Source organism: Chaetomium tenue (assembly GCF_020726465.1).
Source record: "Chaetomium tenue strain MPI-SDFR-AT-0079 chromosome Unknown F5144scaffold_3, whole genome shotgun sequence".
Lineage (NCBI taxonomy): Eukaryota > Fungi > Ascomycota > Sordariomycetes > Sordariales > Chaetomiaceae > Chaetomium > Chaetomium tenue.
Genome location: NW_027117331.1, coordinates 1,490,363 through 1,507,570, shown reverse-complemented (window position 1 = coordinate 1,507,570; position 17,208 = coordinate 1,490,363). Strand labels below are relative to the sequence as shown.

General features: G+C 58.5%; 7 protein-coding genes across 7 annotated transcripts; 4 read left to right on the top strand and 3 right to left on the bottom strand.

Annotated features, from left to right (window-relative positions):
• Nucleotides 1-374: 374 nt before the first annotated feature.
• Nucleotides 375-4,387, top strand: F5144DRAFT_645084 (uncharacterized protein; the record flags this gene model as incomplete). The annotated part of the gene is made up of 4 exons (XM_066792866.1): nucleotides 375-899; nucleotides 962-1,057; nucleotides 1,120-3,513; nucleotides 3,595-4,387. 4 exons carry the CDS (start codon nucleotides 375-377, stop codon nucleotides 4,078-4,080), a joined length of 3,501 nt encoding a protein of 1,166 aa, XP_066644547.1. The 3' UTR covers nucleotides 4,081-4,387.
• Nucleotides 4,388-5,220: 833 nt separating this feature from the next.
• Nucleotides 5,221-6,658, bottom strand: F5144DRAFT_591459 (uncharacterized protein; the record flags this gene model as incomplete). The annotated part of the gene is made up of 2 exons (XM_066790278.1): nucleotides 5,221-6,476; nucleotides 6,532-6,658. 2 exons carry the CDS (start codon nucleotides 6,656-6,658, stop codon nucleotides 5,221-5,223), a joined length of 1,383 nt encoding a protein of 460 aa, XP_066644546.1.
• A 956-nt stretch (nucleotides 6,659-7,614) lies between these two features.
• On the top strand, nucleotides 7,615-9,929 carry F5144DRAFT_172845 (uncharacterized protein). Its single transcript, XM_066782635.1, has 3 exons — nucleotides 7,615-7,797; nucleotides 7,957-8,843; nucleotides 8,899-9,929. The coding sequence occupies exons 1-3, from the start codon at nucleotides 7,795-7,797 to the stop codon at nucleotides 9,806-9,808; spliced, it is 1,800 nt and encodes a 599-aa protein (XP_066644545.1). The 5' UTR covers nucleotides 7,615-7,794; the 3' UTR covers nucleotides 9,809-9,929.
• Nucleotides 9,930-10,593: 664 nt separating this feature from the next.
• F5144DRAFT_566867 (uncharacterized protein) lies at nucleotides 10,594-11,038 on the bottom strand. Its single transcript, XM_066788570.1, has one exon. It carries the CDS (start codon nucleotides 10,993-10,995, stop codon nucleotides 10,771-10,773), a length of 225 nt encoding a protein of 74 aa, XP_066644544.1. The 5' UTR covers nucleotides 10,996-11,038; the 3' UTR covers nucleotides 10,594-10,770.
• On the top strand, nucleotides 10,594-12,307 carry F5144DRAFT_611035 (eukaryotic translation initiation factor 6). The gene is made up of 3 exons (XM_066791683.1): nucleotides 10,594-11,057; nucleotides 11,181-11,339; nucleotides 11,425-12,307. The coding sequence occupies exons 1-3, from the start codon at nucleotides 11,023-11,025 to the stop codon at nucleotides 11,969-11,971; spliced, it is 741 nt and encodes a 246-aa protein (XP_066644543.1). The 5' UTR covers nucleotides 10,594-11,022; the 3' UTR covers nucleotides 11,972-12,307.
• Nucleotides 12,308-13,723: 1,416 nt separating this feature from the next.
• Nucleotides 13,724-15,013, top strand: F5144DRAFT_591457 (uncharacterized protein; the record flags this gene model as incomplete). The annotated part of the gene is made up of 1 exon (XM_066790277.1): nucleotides 13,724-15,013. One exon carries the CDS (start codon nucleotides 13,724-13,726, stop codon nucleotides 15,011-15,013), a length of 1,290 nt encoding a protein of 429 aa, XP_066644542.1.
• Nucleotides 15,014-16,115: 1,102 nt separating this feature from the next.
• Nucleotides 16,116-16,894, bottom strand: F5144DRAFT_566863 (NADH-ubiquinone oxidoreductase B12 subunit family-domain-containing protein). The gene is made up of 3 exons (XM_066788569.1): nucleotides 16,734-16,894; nucleotides 16,561-16,668; nucleotides 16,116-16,359 (listed from the first exon to the last, which is right to left on the bottom strand). Exons 1-3 carry the CDS (start codon nucleotides 16,745-16,747, stop codon nucleotides 16,194-16,196), a joined length of 288 nt encoding a protein of 95 aa, XP_066644541.1. The 5' UTR covers nucleotides 16,748-16,894; the 3' UTR covers nucleotides 16,116-16,193.
• Nucleotides 16,895-17,208: the final 314 nt, after the last annotated feature.

The window sequence follows — 17,208 nt, the reverse complement described above, 5'->3', positions numbered from 1 at the left end:
CCTCTTTCTTCTCCGCAAGTCTTTTCTCCGCCCGGTCATCGCCTTTGACTACGGCATCCTACCAAAACGGTGGACCTTTGCACACTAAGCTTTATTTCTGCAGCCTGCAGCCAGCGGCGTGCAGCTTGTGGGAGATCGCTTTGACAGGTCACCCGAATCGCAATCAGACCAGTGCAGAGATCGTTCCCTCCTCGTCACTCCATCGGCACATGGGCATGGAACACTCGGATAGTCACCTGCAGGTAGAATCCGCACGTGCTCCCACTTACACCTTCATAAACAACACCTCCAGTACCCGGCCACTCTCGGGTTTTCCATCACTTCCATCACTCCCAATCAACCTCAAATCCCACATCAACCCACCGTCAAATCACATGATGAGCCAGTACAGCCTCCAAGCGGCTGCCAACGAACCAGATATGGACGGCGCCATCCCAGAAGAAGTGGCCATCACCCAGAATGCCGCCGCGTCAAGAGCCACTGCGGTCCCCAGCAATAAAGGCAGAGGTCGTGGTCGATGGACCCGCCCCAGGAACACCAAAGTCACAAAACCCGCCCAACAAAAAGCACCTTCCGGTCGGGGACGTCGCCAAAAAGTATACGAAAACCCCCGGGTCCAGGCCGCCCATGAACGCACCCAAGAACTGAAGCAGGCCTTCCTTGCCATCAGCAAGTTGGTTAAGCCGGCAGCTCAAGAGGTCGCCGACCGCTCCATCAACGAGCTGCTCGAAGACCCCGCTCTCTACAAGCAGGTGCCTCAATACGGAGCCACCAAGAAGTTCCTGCGGGACCGCCACGACGAGACCATTCAACAGTGCAATGACCGCCTCGAGCACGGCCTCGCCATGGCAGAGCATGTCTGGCAGGCCCAGCATCAAAAGGTCATGGAAGAGTATACCGTAAGTCGCCACCATTCCCTTAACCGCCGCCGTGTTCTCTGCTGACGTATCGACTTTCATAGACCAAGGTCGCCGAGCTATGCGAAGACAGATACGGCCAGCTCCTTCGCCAGCTGGACATCCTCGAGACTCTCTACGAGAACGGTCTGCCCGCTGATGTGAGTCTCTTCTTACCACGCAATTTTCCCGTGAATCGTTAGCTAACCTGGTCCCTCTCCAGTTGCCCGCCGACGACGACAACAGGTATCTCTTCAAGGAGATCACCCAGGAAGACGCCGACTGCCAAGGCGTCTTTCGCGAGACCGAAGGCGGCGTCGAGGTGCCGCATTCCGGCAAGACCATCTCCCAGCTGATGGTCAAGCCGCAGACGCTCCCCCTGGAGCCGAAGCGGAAGGCAGATAGCCAGCCGGAGGGCTTGCCTGCGGCGAAGGTGGCCGCCGTCGCCAAGGGGGACGAGACGGCGCCCCAGATGCCCAGGCATCCGGCTGGCCTCCTCGGCGCCGCCGACGCCATCGAAGAGAGCGGGGCGACGACCTCGGACTCGGGCTCCGGCGCGCCCACCCCGACCCCCGTCCCCGAACCGGCAGAGGAAGCGGCCCCCGAACCGGCCAACCAGCGCGTCGTCAGCGGCGTGGCAACCCCGGACGACGGGCCGGAACTCCCAATTCCCCGCGGCGCGACGGACCCAGACGAGTTTGGTGTTCGTCTCATCTCGAGACGACCCACTCGCATGGACATCCCGAACAACCGCATCATGGTGCCCAACTTGTTCGAGTGGGACGACCTTGACATCGGTTTCCGGGACTCGACCAACTGCGTCCAGAAGGGCGCCACCAAGCAGCGCCGCGGGAAGTACCTGGGCCGCCCCGGCTCGAACTGCATGTTCATCGACCGCCGGGCCGGCATCTGGGATTCCACCCTGGCCGCCGGGGAGCTGGACGACGACCTGGTGAAGAAGCACAAGCTTCACCCCACCCTCGGCATAACCCTGCCCGACTCCGTCAACGAGTGGGAGCCCCCCAAGCCCACCGCCGACGGCTGGAAGTCTGTCGTCTTCGTGCCGCCCAGCGGCGACCCCATCCACGCCTCGCGGACCATCGAGGCCGCTAGGATGGACGCCGAGACCGAGGTTGCCGAGCGTCGAATGAGGGTTGCACGGCTGGTGCGCGCTGCCTGCAAGCAGGACGACATCTCGCAAGAAGACGTCGCACCAGACGCCGAGCTTGTGGAGAAGAACCGGACCGAGGTATTGGTCGCTCGGGGCCTCGACCCCGCCCAAGTCGTCCAAGTCGCCCAGCCCGAGCCATCGCCGCCCACCCCCGAGCCCGCCGTCGAGGACACGCTGCTCTTCGACCAGTTCGCCAGCGATGCTCTCGGTGCCGCTGCCGCCCTCGAGGCAGAAGAGGAGGCCACCCGCATGGCCGCGGCGAAGCGAGCCCAGCAGCCCCGGCCCTACGACGCCATCCGGGACGTCTTCACCGAGAGCCCCTCCACCCGGCAGCCCTCCCCTCCCACGGCACAAGAGGCCCCCGTTCCTGCTCCTCCCGTGGCCACCGACACCACCGGGCTCTCCTACCTTGCCGATCTCGCCCTGCACCCGGAGCCTCCCGCGATGCAACACGCCGCAACCGAGCAGCCGCATCACGGCCAACCACCGCTCGAGATGATGATGGCCCTGGGCGAATACGACCACCAGCAGGCAGAATACGCCCGGTCAGCCGAATATCCGCCACCCGACCCTGCCCACTTTGCCCGGCAGGATGGGCCGTCGGCACCCATGGAGCCTGTCAGGACCAACGACTTTCTCCGGACCGCCCTCAACCCCCAACCGGCGTCCCCTCCCCTACACATGTCGTCGGTTCAGGAATACGGCGGCGTCCCCCTCGCCCCGGCACACGGCCCCATGACCAACCAAGGACCACAACCGTCGGCTGGGCGAACCCCCTTTGCCAGCACCAGCGCTGCCAAGGCCCTTCCGGCGCTGCGGCCGATGCGAAGTCTTTTGAATGAGGCCCCGGCGTTTCAAGAGCCACAGGGCAACCCAGCCTTGCATCACAACATGGTGCCTTCGAACAGCGGTGCCTACTTCCCACCCGCAGCCAACCGCCCATTTCACAACTCCTACTCCGTTCAGGGGCAGCCACAGCCGATGCAGTCCATGATGCCGCAGATGCAGCTAGGAAACCCCCACCAGCCGCCGTCTCACGCTTGTCCACCTATGGGACCAGCACCCATCCGGCGAATGAGCACGCCTCCACCTTACCACCAGCCGGCTAACCCTCCGCTCGGCCCCGCGCCGGGGTCCGCTCTCGGTAGCCAGGCGCCCATCCACTACCAAGGAGGGCAGCAACCCCTTGCACCAGCTGGGTCCTCAGCGCCTCGGTCCCGCCCGGGAAGCTCCTCGGCTGCGAACTCGGCGGCCGCTTCTAAATACCGCAAGCTCGAGCCGGCACCGACTCCGCCCCATCGCCTATCCTACACGGGCAATGGTCAAGAACTACGAACCGTCCAGTTCGACTATCGCGAGGCCATCAAAGACTACAGTGCCGTCGAGGCCCCGCCGAGGCACGGTCCCACCCAGATCAGGGGCTGGACCCACAACAATATCAGAAAGGTCGGAAGGCCGGCCTCGTCTCCTTCCAGGGGCGATGCACATGCCGGCAGCAGCGCCAACTCCGATGAACCATCCGCTTAGAGGGCGGATGGTGGAGGCGGCGCCAGTAGCGGAGGCAGCCCTGCAAACAAGAGGAGCGGCGACAGGAAGCGCACAAGGGAGGATCTCAACGAGGGACCACCGGGGAAGAAGGTCAAAACCGCGGGCCCCAGCATTGCTCCCATTTCTGGCCATGGCCGCGGGTTTACTGCTGCGTCTCAAGCTCCCTTCTCTTTACCTCCCTCGCGTTTTGTGCCAATCGCGCCGCGCATGGAGAACCACGCGAGACTTCCTACACCCACATCGGCGTCAGCAACGGCACCTGCACCGCCCATGGGTCACTTCCCTCCTATTCCTGCGGCAAACACGAATCCTGCCATCACACATAACCAGCCTGCGCCGAAGAGCGACACCAAAAAGCCGAGAGCGCGGGCCGCTACTCGCGCCCCGCGGGCAAGGAGCCCTTACAATTTGCGGAGCCGTGGTGGTGCGCAGAGCACTGGCACCAATACAAACCCAAGCCCGTAATCTTTCTATCTCGGAGGGCTTAAATATTAATACTGGTGGATGGAAAGAGATGGGGGATAACAGGTTGGCCAAGGCATCCAATCGGGCTGAGGTTATCACAGACTTGAAAAAAACATTCCAAGTAGAGGAGTTCCAAGCAGAGGAGTTCCAAGCAGAGGAGTTCCAAGCGACGGAGCGAGCCGGAGTTTTTGAATCATGCATTCATCATGATGGGAAAGGAGCGAGAGCGAGAGAAACTCGGGTAGGATATGGGCGTATGGATGGATCAACATATGACGCAAGGTGTCTCTGGTTTGGGTCAGGGCTGGAAAAACCATGAGTTGCATTTTTGGGGGTGTTGCATAGCTGGCCGGCAAGGTTTTACTCGGGCATAGCATCGACTTTGGCATTTGTGCGGATGATACCAAAAGAGCATGGTTGCGAAGCCCAGGGGCGAGAATACGGATGTCCCTGAGGCGGTTTTGCGTTGCGTTTCGTTACTGGGTAGCTGTTGGACTGTATCTAGGTACATACTTAGGAATCAGAGCTGCCCTATCTTACTAAAACTCCGTTTGTGATGGCGATGATGAAGTTGAAAAGTAACTGTACGGTGAGTCTGAGACCCTAGTAACCGTACATGTCGGTGGTGTGCTACCTTAGTGTTCAGAGATAATAAATCAATACTGAAGGGGTATACAGCCCCTCTTTGTCCCTTCGTTGATCCTCCCAATTTCCCATATCCCTCCAGGAGATCCAATCCACAGTGCTCAAGTCGGTTGTGTTCAAGCATATCACATCACAATTTCAGAGTTCAATACGTGGAACACGTCCATTCGTGCTGAAAACTATGGTCTGCGTTGCAATTCCACCGTCTAAAGCAAAACCACCCGGAGCCTGTCCCCAGAGCGTAGCGTTGCCATCGTTCTATTGTCTTCCCCTCAAGATATCTGAGTATCAACCCCCCGGGATAACGAGTTGGCCACGGCCCCTAAATACTCCCACGACAACGCGAGAGAGAGCGACAGAGAGAGAAAGAAAGACACCGTGGATTGCTCGCATCCTTTTGATTACATGATTCCACATAACCCAACACCAACCAACCTACTCTAGCCCAACAACAACAACAACAACCACACCCCGCGACCCCCCATCCCTCATCCCTCAACCCACCATCAACGCACCCCCCTCCCCAACCCCAACCCCAGCCCCAGCCCCAAGAACAGAACCATCAACACCACCAACACCCTCCTCCAACCCCACCACCGGCCCCGCACTCACCAGCAACCCCCTCCCCAGCTCACCCTCCGGATGCAAGGCATACACGCCGGCCTCCATAGCCTCCCCATCAAACACAACAAAGTTCTGAATTGGCTGCTGCGTGCACCCCAGCACATTAATCACGTCCTGCGCCAGCTGCCCACCCAGCACGGCCGCCACGGGCGCGACCTCGCTCGCACCGCCACGACCACTACCACTACCATCCCCCCCATTCGCAACCCCATTCCCAACCGCCGCCGCAGCCGACGGCGCAACATTCTGCAAAAACGCCCTCAGCACATCACTCCTCAGCGTCTCGGACGGCAGGCCCAGCGCCTTATGCTGGTCGCTACAGAGGCGGGTGAACTCAGCGAGGTGGGAGCGGTCGGCGGTCTGGGGGGCGGCGCCGGCGTGGTTGGCGGCGAACTCCCAGGCGGCGCGGAAGCAGGACAGCAGCGGGGTGACGGCGCGGCGGCGGCGCGGGGAGCGCAGGATGTCGGCGGGGAGCTGGGAGGCGCCCGAGGCCAGGTACCAGGTGGAGTAGAGCTCGCGCTTGGTGACGAGTTCCGTGGTGGCTTCGGCGCCGGGTTTGGGGGCGACGGCGAGGATGGAGCGCGTGCGGGATTCCGGGCCGAGGGGGGTGGGGAGGTTGGATTTGGCGCGCGAGATGACGAAGGTGTGCTCGATGAGGTCGGCGAAGAGGAAGCCGTAGAGGCCGTGCGAGTTGGCGGCGTAGAAGGGGCGGGAGTGCAGGCGGGTGGCGGTGTTGATGATGTTGAGGGTGGGGGAGTCGAGGTCGGTGGCGATGATGATGTCGAAGGGGGCGAAGAAGGAGGGGGGCTTGAACCGCACGTCGACCGTGTCGATGTGGATGCGCACGCGGGGGTTGAGGCGCTGGAGGGCGGCGGCAGCGGCGGCTGCGCGGTTGGTGCCGAGAGGGGTGGTTTCTTCTGAGAGGAGGAATTGCGCCCCTAGGTCGGAGGGGGTGACGGGGTCCGGATCGAGGATGGTCAGCGAACCGATGCCGGCGAGGACGAGGTTCTTTGCGATCTCGTTGGCTAGCGCTTTCATGGTGATGAGGAGGATGTTGGCATTGCGGATCTTCTCCTGGGCCTTCATCCCCCAGAGACGGATTTGGCGATCATAGAGGGCAATCTCATCTGGTGGGTGGTTAGAGGATGTGATATGGCAAACTGAATATTGCGGACCGCTTACCGGCGCTGATGGCGTTGCCTGGCGCCGGCACCGACCCGTTGTTATCAGTTGGCATGGTTGGTGTCGCGGCCGTTTGATTGCCAAAGTTGACGGCTGGCTCTGGGACCTGGGCTTGTTGATGATCCATCGAGAAGACTTGGGAACTTTTGTGAATTATGGATGTCGTTGGAGTGGGAAAGTCGAGGTTCAATTGTTAGGTCGGTTAAGAACCTGGAAGAGGTCGCTTGGTTGAGGGTGGAGGGATAAGTTCAGCAATTGCTCCCCGCAAACACGGAGACTTTTGACCCTTCTTGCCGAAAAGAATGGTCGAGGTCCGTTTGTTTTCAAGCAGAAGCGCAAACGCAGCTGGAGCAAGTTAAAACCGTTGGCTGCCCGATGCAAGCCAGTGAGTTGTCCGGTCTTAAACACCGTCGACTTGTAACTCGTGAAATCGGCCTGCCCAGGTGGGTATTCGTAATGACGAGCCTGGGACCTCAGCCTGAAACCTGAGCCTAGAATCTCGCCCCGTACCTTAGGTGAGCTCAAGATGCAGACCCCGCCGTGATTTGGGGCATGTACTCGGAACTGAAGGTTTAATGAACAAGAAGCTGGAAAACGCAGCAGTCACTCGTTCCTGCATTTGGTTGTGTGTCGTTGCAGCCCGTCGCACCTATTGCAGCTTGGCGAGGTTGCGTTAAGAGGTACACAGTTTAGGTGACGGCAGCAGCCAGGATGCGAGTATTTGCTAACTAGCAGTTTGCCTGATCCACTATTTTTATGCGACCCACAGTTAACTCGGAAAGCCGAGTGTTCGCTCACCATCTGACATGTTCCCTACAGGTTATATCCGTATTTCTCATTTTGCTCTTGTTTTATCACCTTCGATGCAGATTCCAATATTAAAATGTATAGCTTGAATGCCGCTTCCCTTTTTGTTTGAAGATCTTGTGATGAAGGCATCGAGAATGAAGCCTCGAGCCCGGACTGTCATTTGAAGCCGTCCCTGATTGGCTAACATTCCGTGAGCTTTCACGCCACAGTGCCAGCCACGGACCCTGGCTGATTAGCTTTCCCGTCTTGCATATTAACTCGTACTTGCGCTACCATTCGACTGAGGGCCTCGAATCTCCACCTCGAGCTGCCCACCCCGATAACCGACCGGTTTGTTCCTCAACTACTTCAATACATATTGTGGTGAATCTACCAATTTCAACTTACTGCGAGTTAACGTCTTTTCTCACTTTCCACTAATCGAACCTCTCTTTCAGGCTGCGGCTTTGTCCCATGGTTAGTCGTCCCTCAAGAAATCGGTACTTCTTACGGTCCGCCTAATAGCGTGGCCTCGTGTCACCTGTATTTGCTGCCATTTGCCGCATCCCCAGGTTGCCTGCTGGTTCGGAAACTGGCCGCATTTCCTCCCGTCCGCAATTTTAACACATAACTCAGTCCGGCGACCGTCCTCTGCTTCCTCCGCTGGAACCCGGTACATTTCGGGGCGCCGACGGTACCATCCGTCGCTTTCTCGTCAACCCCACCGGTTCCTCCTCCGATGACCGATCGACGGACAGCGCCTCCGAGAGGTGGTCCTCGGTAATCCGCCAATTCCACCCCGACTTCTCCAGCTTCAATCAGCACTTGTCTGCCAATACCCAAAGTACAGACCCGGCCGTCGCCAGAATGGCCTCCAATCCAGACGGAGACTTGCGACCGAGATTCAACCGAGATCCGCAACCCCCAAACGCCCCGCCTCCTCCCGCTGCCGCCTCGCCCGATTTTTCTTCGCTCCCGTCGTTCCGGTTTCTCGATCCGACACCGCGGGCCCCTCCTACCACGTTTACCGGGCCGGGATCCCGTTCCAGGCGCTACCGCCCCGTTCACTGGCACGCGGGCGCTACCTTTGATGACCTAGACCGAAACATGCACGACCCTGACGCACTACGAGCGTTGGTGGATTTTGCCAACAATCCTGTCATGCCGCGTTCATCCTCCGCCGTTTCGGACACACCAAACGACGTGGATATGGCCGATGCGAACTGCCGCATCAAACGTCGAAAGCTGGATACGGAGAGGACCACTCCGACTTACAAGGGCTTCCGTTATGGCAGATACGGCCAGATCGAGCCCGGCCAGCTCAGCATGGAAATCGTGAGCTGTGACGGGGGCCTCTACTCGGACGAGCACTCGTACCCACCCGAAAACATACTCAAAAACGACTCCTCTGTCTACTGCACCAAGAGCAATCGCTGCAACATTGTCTTGAAGCACCAGGCCGGGACCGTGTTCAGCTTACAGGAACTTGTCATCAAAGCCCCCGGGTCCAAGTTCTCATGCCCGTACGTTTCACTACCCACTCTGCGGAGATCTGCCATGCTCATCGTTGCCCATTAGTATCCGAGAAGGCATGGTGTTTGTGTCCATGGAGTCGGACGACCTGCTCAACCGCACCGCACAATATCAAATCCAGTATCTCCCTGCCCGCAGCCACCGACGTGGGACCGTCTACTTCCGCCACGAGGAGGACGACCTTCCCCGGATACAGCGTCGGCCGTTGCGGGCATACAGCTACGGCGCGGATGACGACGACGAGGACGGCGGCGGCGGCGACGGCAGGACAGCACAGATTCCGCCGGAGTTCACCGCTTCCCCGCCCCCCTTCAACGTTACCACCGTATGTAGCGACGACGAAAGCGACGGCGAAGACCACTCTTCAAACCTGCCTGCCTATCGCCAGGCAACCCGCCAGCCGGCGCGCACCTTACCCTTTGAAAGCGACAGCGACGACGAGGAAAGCACCCGAGTCTTTCCCCACAACCCACGCATGTCTTGGCCCCCCGTTGACGAGGACGAACTCGACCACGGCAGCAGCGCCGCCGCCGCCCTCCTCCGGCAGCAGCGGTACCGCGCCTCCCGCTTCCGCAACCGCGCACCTTCCAACAGCAACCAACCAAGCAACACCAACCGAAGCGCCAGCGGAAGCGCCAGCGCTAGCACTAGCACTGGTGCTGGTGCTGGCGGGAACGGCATGACGCTCGAGGAGGCGCAGGAGGCGTCGCAGATCGCGACGCAAGAGGCCGTGCGGGCGGTCGGCGGCGAGCTGATGGCGCCGCTGGCGCACTTCTTCATCGAGAAGGACAAGAACAAGTGCACCGTGCGCTTCGACCCCCCCGTTAGCGCCCGCTTCATCTTGCTCAAGATGTGGAGCACCCACCAGGACCCGCAGAAGAATATTGATATTCAGGCGGTGGTGGCGAAGGGGTTTGCCGGGCCGAGGTATTGTCCGGCGGTTGAGCTGGCTTAGATGGATGGGCATGGGCATGGGCATGGGGGTTGGGATTGGGAATGGGTTTATCGGATGGGAAACACTTTTGGCATTGCCCTGTTTAGAGGCGAGGGCTGGGCTGGGCTGGGCTGGGCTGGCGTCTCGGATGGGGAATGATGGTTTGGCATGGCATGGAGGATAGTATTGTATCTAGGGAACTAGATACCCTAGCATGGGTTTATGATGTGGGATCTCTCTTGGTTTGGCCACGGAAGCATGGATCATTGGTACGGCATAGTTATGGATTGGGTTTTTGAGATGCGGGTACGCCTGATCTGTTTGCTGGGTTTTGTTTTTGGTCCGTTTTGGGATCGGGATTGGTAGCGTTGATCAATGGGATGGGCATGGTACACAACAACTACGTCTGTTTTGTCCTGTACGAATGAATACTCTTTTGAGGAACTCGGTGGTTGAGCGGAGAGGCACATCCTCCGTGTGTTTGTTATTGGCGAAGCTGAGGGCCAATGAGGCGGTCCCCGGATGATTCATAGTGAATTGCACGGTTTGTTGTTAGGTCGCTGCTGAGTCACTGCAGGAGGCAATGCTGCTTCCCAGCCCTGAATGTCTTGGCGAGCGTGGCGTTTGACTCATCCGGCAGGGGCAAGAATTGGTCGGCCGTGGTGAAGAGGCAAACGGATGTTGGAGAGATACCTCGTTTTGGAGGATGGGAACGGGTGTTTCTTGGACGGTATGAAATATTTGAGAGGTGAATGGGGTTGGTAATGGGGAGGTTGTCTGATAATTGTAATATACTGTAATATGCGTGCCTGTTAAGCTTATCGCTGTACCAATATTCTACGTAACATTCAGCGCCAGCTTTCAGGTACGGAGGTAGGTACACCCCAGTGTAGCTCACAAACAGTTTGATAAAATAAGGCCTATACTTCTTCTATGCATACAATTCAGCTTCCTACCGGGGTCAAATTAATCATTATGGGGAGTCACGAGCTTCGCATTGGGCCGCAGGACGCAGGACCTTTAAGATGCGGGCTCCTAGCCCCACTTAGATTTCTGCCCAGTATCATATATATCTGCCGTTTTCTCTCGCCTCCACACCCTCGCATTAGCAAGCAAAACAGCAAACACCAAAGGCGACAGACCTCAAGGTCCCCCAGCGAGAGAAAAACACAAGACCCTTTCACCTTACCTCCCCACATTAGACACATAACAGCGACCACCAGATATTTGCAATCATGGCTGTCCGAGCACAATTCGAAAATTCCAACGAGTAAGCCACACCCAGTTTTGCCCCGCGTCCCGACGACCCCGCGATGATATGCGATTGTGCGACAGCACACACGCGACCCCCTTCTCTCGCATGATCTTGAAAGCATGGCTGACCATAATGTAGGGTTGGCGTCTTTGCGACATTAACAAACTCATTCGCCCTCGTGGCGGTCGGCGGGAGCGAGAACTTCTACAGCGTGTTCGAGGCCGAGCTACAGGACGTGATTCCCATCTGCAGGACAACAATTGCGGGCATGCGCATCGTTGGGCGGTTAACGGCTGGGTATGTTTTGCCTGGAATTCCCCTGAAACGGGAGAATGGTCCCATCGCAATAAATAATATGCTGACGGTACTCCCCGTGCTCTAGCAACCGGAAAGGCCTGCTTGTCCCCACCACCACAACCGACCAGGAGCTGCAGCACCTACGCAATAGTTTGCCGGACGAAATCAAAATCCAGCGCATCGAGGAGCGGTTGTCGGCGCTGGGCAACGTGATCGTGACCAACGACCACACGGCGCTGGTGCACCCAGACCTAGAACGCGAGACGGAGGAGATCATCGCCGACGTGTTGGGGGTGGAGGTGTTCCGGCAGACGGTGGCGGACCACGTGCTGGTGGGCTCGTACATGGCGCTCAGCAACCAGGGCGGGCTCGTGCACCCCAAGACCAGCATCCAGGACCAGGACGAGCTGAGCAGCCTGCTGCAGGTGCCGCTCGTCGCGGGCAGCGTGAACCGCGGGAGCAACGTCATCGGCGGCGGCATGGTCGTCAACGACTGGATGTCGGTCACCGGCCTCGACACCACCGCGCCCGAGCTCAGCGTCATCGAGAGCGTCTTCCGTCTCGGCGAGGGCGCCGCGCCCGGGAAGGTCAACACCACCATGAAGGATACGATAGTGGAGTCGTTTTACTGAGCGGCGAGGCGGGTGGGACCGGTCTGTCTTGGTTAATTACAAACCTTTCAGGTCTGCGCGAGGCGGGCTTGACAAGGTTGGATTCGCGCCATTTCAGGGGCGCTTTGGGTGGTCGAACGGGCGAATACCGATGTCGGGCTCGTGGACCGCCTTTGCGGGGGTATTATTAGTAGATCGAATAGATCACTTCGCTCCCACTCCTTTCCATCATGGCATGGCGCCTTGGTTGTCTTACCCAACTGCCGGTGCGAGGAGTGGCTCCAGGGTTAGGGTTATAATATCTGATTCTCGTCATGATTGCCAGATCGACATCAAACACGTTCTGTTCCTGTTCCTGGTTGCAAATTAGTTATGACCCCTGTGAATTTGAAAGATCAGCGGCGAGCTGGTCCATGGTATGCAGGTTCCTCTCGCTTGAAACCAGACCAATCGAGGCTCTCTCGAAGATCTCTGACCACGTAAGGGTACCGCATTGGTGCAGCATTTCATACCTCACCAGATATGGACACCACGAATGGATATCCTGTCTCTTCAAGTATGCGGGTCTGACTTCAAGCAAAGCCAAAGTGATTCGAGACAAATGGAACCTCGAATGCATGTGCTGCCTTCGAGGTTAGCGGCGGTTTGTTAAGTGGAGCCTGACGCGTGGAAATGTCAACTGAGAACCCCGGAAACTGCCCCAACTTGGAAGGCGCTTGCCGTTCTTGTAAATAGAGCAATGTCCTCGGTTCCCACCCGACGTTTTCTCCTGTTCACCAGCTTCTTTTCTCTTTTCTTTTTTTTCTCTTTGGGCTCCTCGACCAGCTCATGCCAACATCGGCATGGTGGTCGATGCGCATAACTATATTTGTAATCGATAGCTATCCCCTCTCGCGTTCCATTGCCAGCCCGCGCTGCGCATAACTACCGACCTGCGGGTTTGCGGGGATCTGGGGTGGTGTTGACCTGAACGAGGGAGCTCCTATTCGCCCACCTTTGCCGTGTCACGTTCTTATCCCCGACCTCCAACTCTCACTTCGTTCACAACTCGCGGGCAGAACTCCATTGGAGCTCGGTTCTTGACGACATTGGGCTTGTTTAGGCTTCCGAATCCTACCCGGACGTAACTGACGCGGCGCTCCCGTTGGAGGATTTCGACGTACGGAACGACAAGAACAACCTGGGAACTCATCGTTACGATTGCGAGTGTTGGAATGTCGAACTGTCACCGGACAAATCACCCAGTTACAACAACTTGAAACTCTCGAATCAGCCCCGCCAAACGAAACTACTTTAGTGGAGGCGAACCCGAATCGAGATCAGATTGTCGTGGTCGATCCAGGGATATCCACGGAGCGCCCGAAACATTAATGCATCATGCTAAGCTCCAACCCTGCCTTGTCCTCCCCGCCGCCCTTGCAGTCTCGCCCGCCGCCTCATTCTACACCAGCTCGCGCATTACAATCACGGGTGGCTACCCCGGATAATGGATACGTTTCCCCGCGGCAGCAACTCGAGAGGCACACACCCACACCCGGTTCACCACTTCAGCGAGGCCAGCAGCAGCCGCCGCATGGTCTGAACGCGCCGCACCCGTCGCTTTCGCCGCTGTCAGAATACCACAGCGGGTTCGGAGACGAGGACCTCGGCTCTCCCTTCAATCCAGCCAACCACCGCCGGCAACACTCTTTTCCCAACTTGCTTCCTTTGGCCTTCAAGAGCAGGACGCCATCGCCCACCAGGAAAACGCACAGTAGATCGCCCTCGGAGCAGATGCCTTATACCGGCGACGGGAGGAGTAGAGGTGGAGGGGGTGGAGGGTTGGCCAACTGGTTGAGCGGCAGCGCGGGGGCAGCGGACGCACTGGGTCTATCCCACGACCCAGAGACCCGCAATAGCCCCGGGCCCGGGACCTCGAAAGACGCCACAACGCCAAACATGACGCCCACCCGACCCCAGCAAACCCGTACCGGGCAAAGTACCACCGGTTCGAACGTAGCGACCCCCAAAAGCACGACCGCCACTACCACAGCCGCATCCCGCTTCATGTCGGCCCTCTCCTCCCGCTTCAACCCTACCACGCCCACAACCAGCCCCCTTCCCAGCGCCGCTACCGCCCACCCGCAAGACGAAATATGCACCCTCAACATCGAAGCCGCTCTCTTCCCCTCGTCCCCGTCTTCGCCCTCGGGAGCGGCACGGGACACCTTCTCACCCTCGGCCTTCAAAAACCTACACATCAACGCCGTCGGTCTACTCAATAAAATGCAAACCGCCTATCGCGAGCAAGCCGCCACGTTACGCGACCTCCAGGCGGAACGCTCTGCACAGGGAGACGAGGTCGAGGAGGCTGTCACGCGCGCAGAGCACCTCAGGATACAATTGGAGGGTATGGCACGGAAGGCGGCGGAGCAGGAGCGGGCAATGGGGGCGCTTGAGGCGGAATTGGAGGCGGAGCGGAAATCAAGAGCTCGGGCAGAGGCGGCTTTGGGTTGGACAGCGAGGCGAGCTCCATCGTCGGTAGGAGAAGGCGCATCGGTGGTGTCGGAAGATTTGGGGGTTGAAGAGGAAAGAAGGAGGCAAAGGCGAGAAAGTAGACACCGAAAGAGCGGTGCTGATGGTTTGTCGGGCGAGGAGGATACGACTACGGACGACGAGAACGATAGTGCCGGGAGCGAGAGCGTGTTCTCAAGATCCCGGAGCCCGGCCCTACCTCTGCAGTCGCCGCTACAACAGGCGCACACCGTCAGCAGCATGTCGGACGCGGCATCGATCGTGGGGGTGGCGGATGCGTCCGGGACCCCGCAGGCTGCGAAGACCCCGAGGAGCGGATCAGTGAATGCCACGCCGAAGCAGAGGCCGATGAGCGCGTTTCAGAAGATCTTTAAGGGCATCTCGCGCGAGGACGCGGGGTGCCCGAACTGCAAGGGGCAGGACGCGAGCGTGGCGTGGGATACGGTTGGCTTGCTGAGGGACGAGAACAGGCATCTGAAGACCAGAATTGGAGAGCTTGAAGTTGCGGTGGAAGGGGCATTGGATATGGTCAATGGGATTGGGTTATAGGTTGCTCAACTCGTCTGTTTTGGGTCTCGGCGTTTGGGCAACCATTGTGTTCGTATTCCATCCATACGGTGCTGTGTTCACACTGGTTTTTGGCGTTAACGGCGGTTTTGCATAACGGACACCTATTGGCATATAGGATATAGACTGGGTAGTGCTCATTGGAATAATAGAAAAGAGCACATGGAGCCCTCTTGTCAGAAATGCATATCGCTTGCTTCTGAACTCTGTAGGCAACGTTGTCACCTTGCTCGATTTCTAATTAAAGAATATAAACTAAAAGAAACATTTCTAACTTTCTATATCTACTAACCATTGTTACTACATTCCCTGAAGTAGGTTGGCATGTGGCCGGTCGGTTACCATAGCAAGATCCCTAGTCAAAAATGCAAAAGCTCACCGGCTAGCCCCCTTCGCGGTCGAAGGGGGGTAGCCGGTTACGAAACCCCTAGGGGGTTTACTTCGTGTGCCCAGTTGCAGCCGGTTGGTGCCCCGTCGGGCGGCTGCGTGATTCCTTCTGAGGTGGAGGACTCTACCGGCGGCCCGGTACCTCCCAGAAAAACCCCGAGCTAGCATCGTGATTCGAACCTTAGCCTTCCCTTAAGTCCGGTAGTGACGAGGGGTGAACCAGATGGCCCGTGGGCCGAGGGCCACCGCCTAACCGCTGAGCTACCCAGCTAGGTGGTGGTCCTCGTTGGAAACCGGCTGCGCAAGCCCCTCCTATATTGTGCAGGCGGTTCACGCATTGGCACCCCGCCTAGTTCCAGCAGTCATCGTGTGTTTCCAATCTGCCGTTGGCAATGGGCAACTTCGAGTGTTAGCCAGGCATACACCACCCAAAAGTCACTGCATTCCAGACCAACAACGCCTCGAAATGTACAATGCTATTCCATCTGACGTGCGCGAGGCACGAATCCGCAGATTTTACGAGTTTGAGCCCACTTTCGGAGCACCAACAACCCATCTGTCGGCCGCTTTAACCACCGCCTTCCACGTCAACCCATCCATTCCATGGATATGCCCACCCTCAACCCTCTCCATTCTCCGTATCTTCCCCCCACCGCACCGCATCACGAACCCCCCCGCCCCTCCCCCTCTTTCCCTCCCCCTCAAACCTCATACATCCCCCCTCACTCAACCCTTCCACCCCTCCACCTCACCCCCACCCAACCCTTCAATCCTCTCAGTGATGTCCCTCGCTGCTGCCGCCGTGGTGGTGATCGTCCTGCATGAAGAAGTGCTCGTACGCGCAGTAGCCCGCAAAAGCGACCGTGGCGATCCCGAGCCCCGGGAAGGCGTTCTTGAATCGGTTGAACCGTGTGAACCGGCCGGTGTAGCGCCAGGCTTCGCTGTGATGGGAGGTGGGGGGTTAGTTTGTGGGTGATTTGGGGTTGAGGTTGGATTATGGGGAGGGGGAGGGGTGGAGGAGGATGGTGGAGGGGTGGAGGGGCGGATGAGGAGGGAGAGGGAAGCGGAGGCTGTGACGGGTGGGATGGGATGATATGGGCTAATGATGCGTCATGAGAGGGGGAAGGGTGGTGGTGACGTACGCCCTCTCCCATGGATCGTAGCGTGGGTGGCCGCTGGCGGCGAGGAACTTGCGCATCTCGAAGCCCGTGATGTTGGGCTTCGAGTCGCCGCCGTTGTAGCGCAGTATTCTGGCGGGGAGCGTGGAGGTTAGTCAATTGAAGCGTGGCCGGGGGGTAGATCGAAGTGGCCGTACCTGGAGGGCTGCATTGTGGCGCTGGCAATTGCTCGTCGGGTCGGGCTACTGCTCAGCAAGCTGGACTGGAGATGGGGAGCTCAAATCAATGACAGAGGTCGCATCATCATCGAAAGCACCGCAAGTGGGAGTTTGGCTGCGGGCCGATCGCGCCAAGCGCTTAGTCAACCAGAATACGGTCCGTGCACACAAGGGGGGCAGACCTGTGCAACGCCTGGGCAGTGGCCCATCGCCAACCTTGCAGTGCTGTTGTTGCATTCGGGGCATGAGCAAACCTGCCGCTTTCACTTCAGCCCCCCGCGAAACCCAAACTCGTCCAAACTACTACCTACCTATTTGCCACTTCCTCACCTCAAAATCTGTCTCGACCCGCTCGACTCGCGCTCGCCAAATTCTTCTCCCTAGCATTTTCTAGGCCACCTTACGACAGCGCTCCGGTCCATCAGCACAACCAACCTGAATAGGAGGGTCTAAT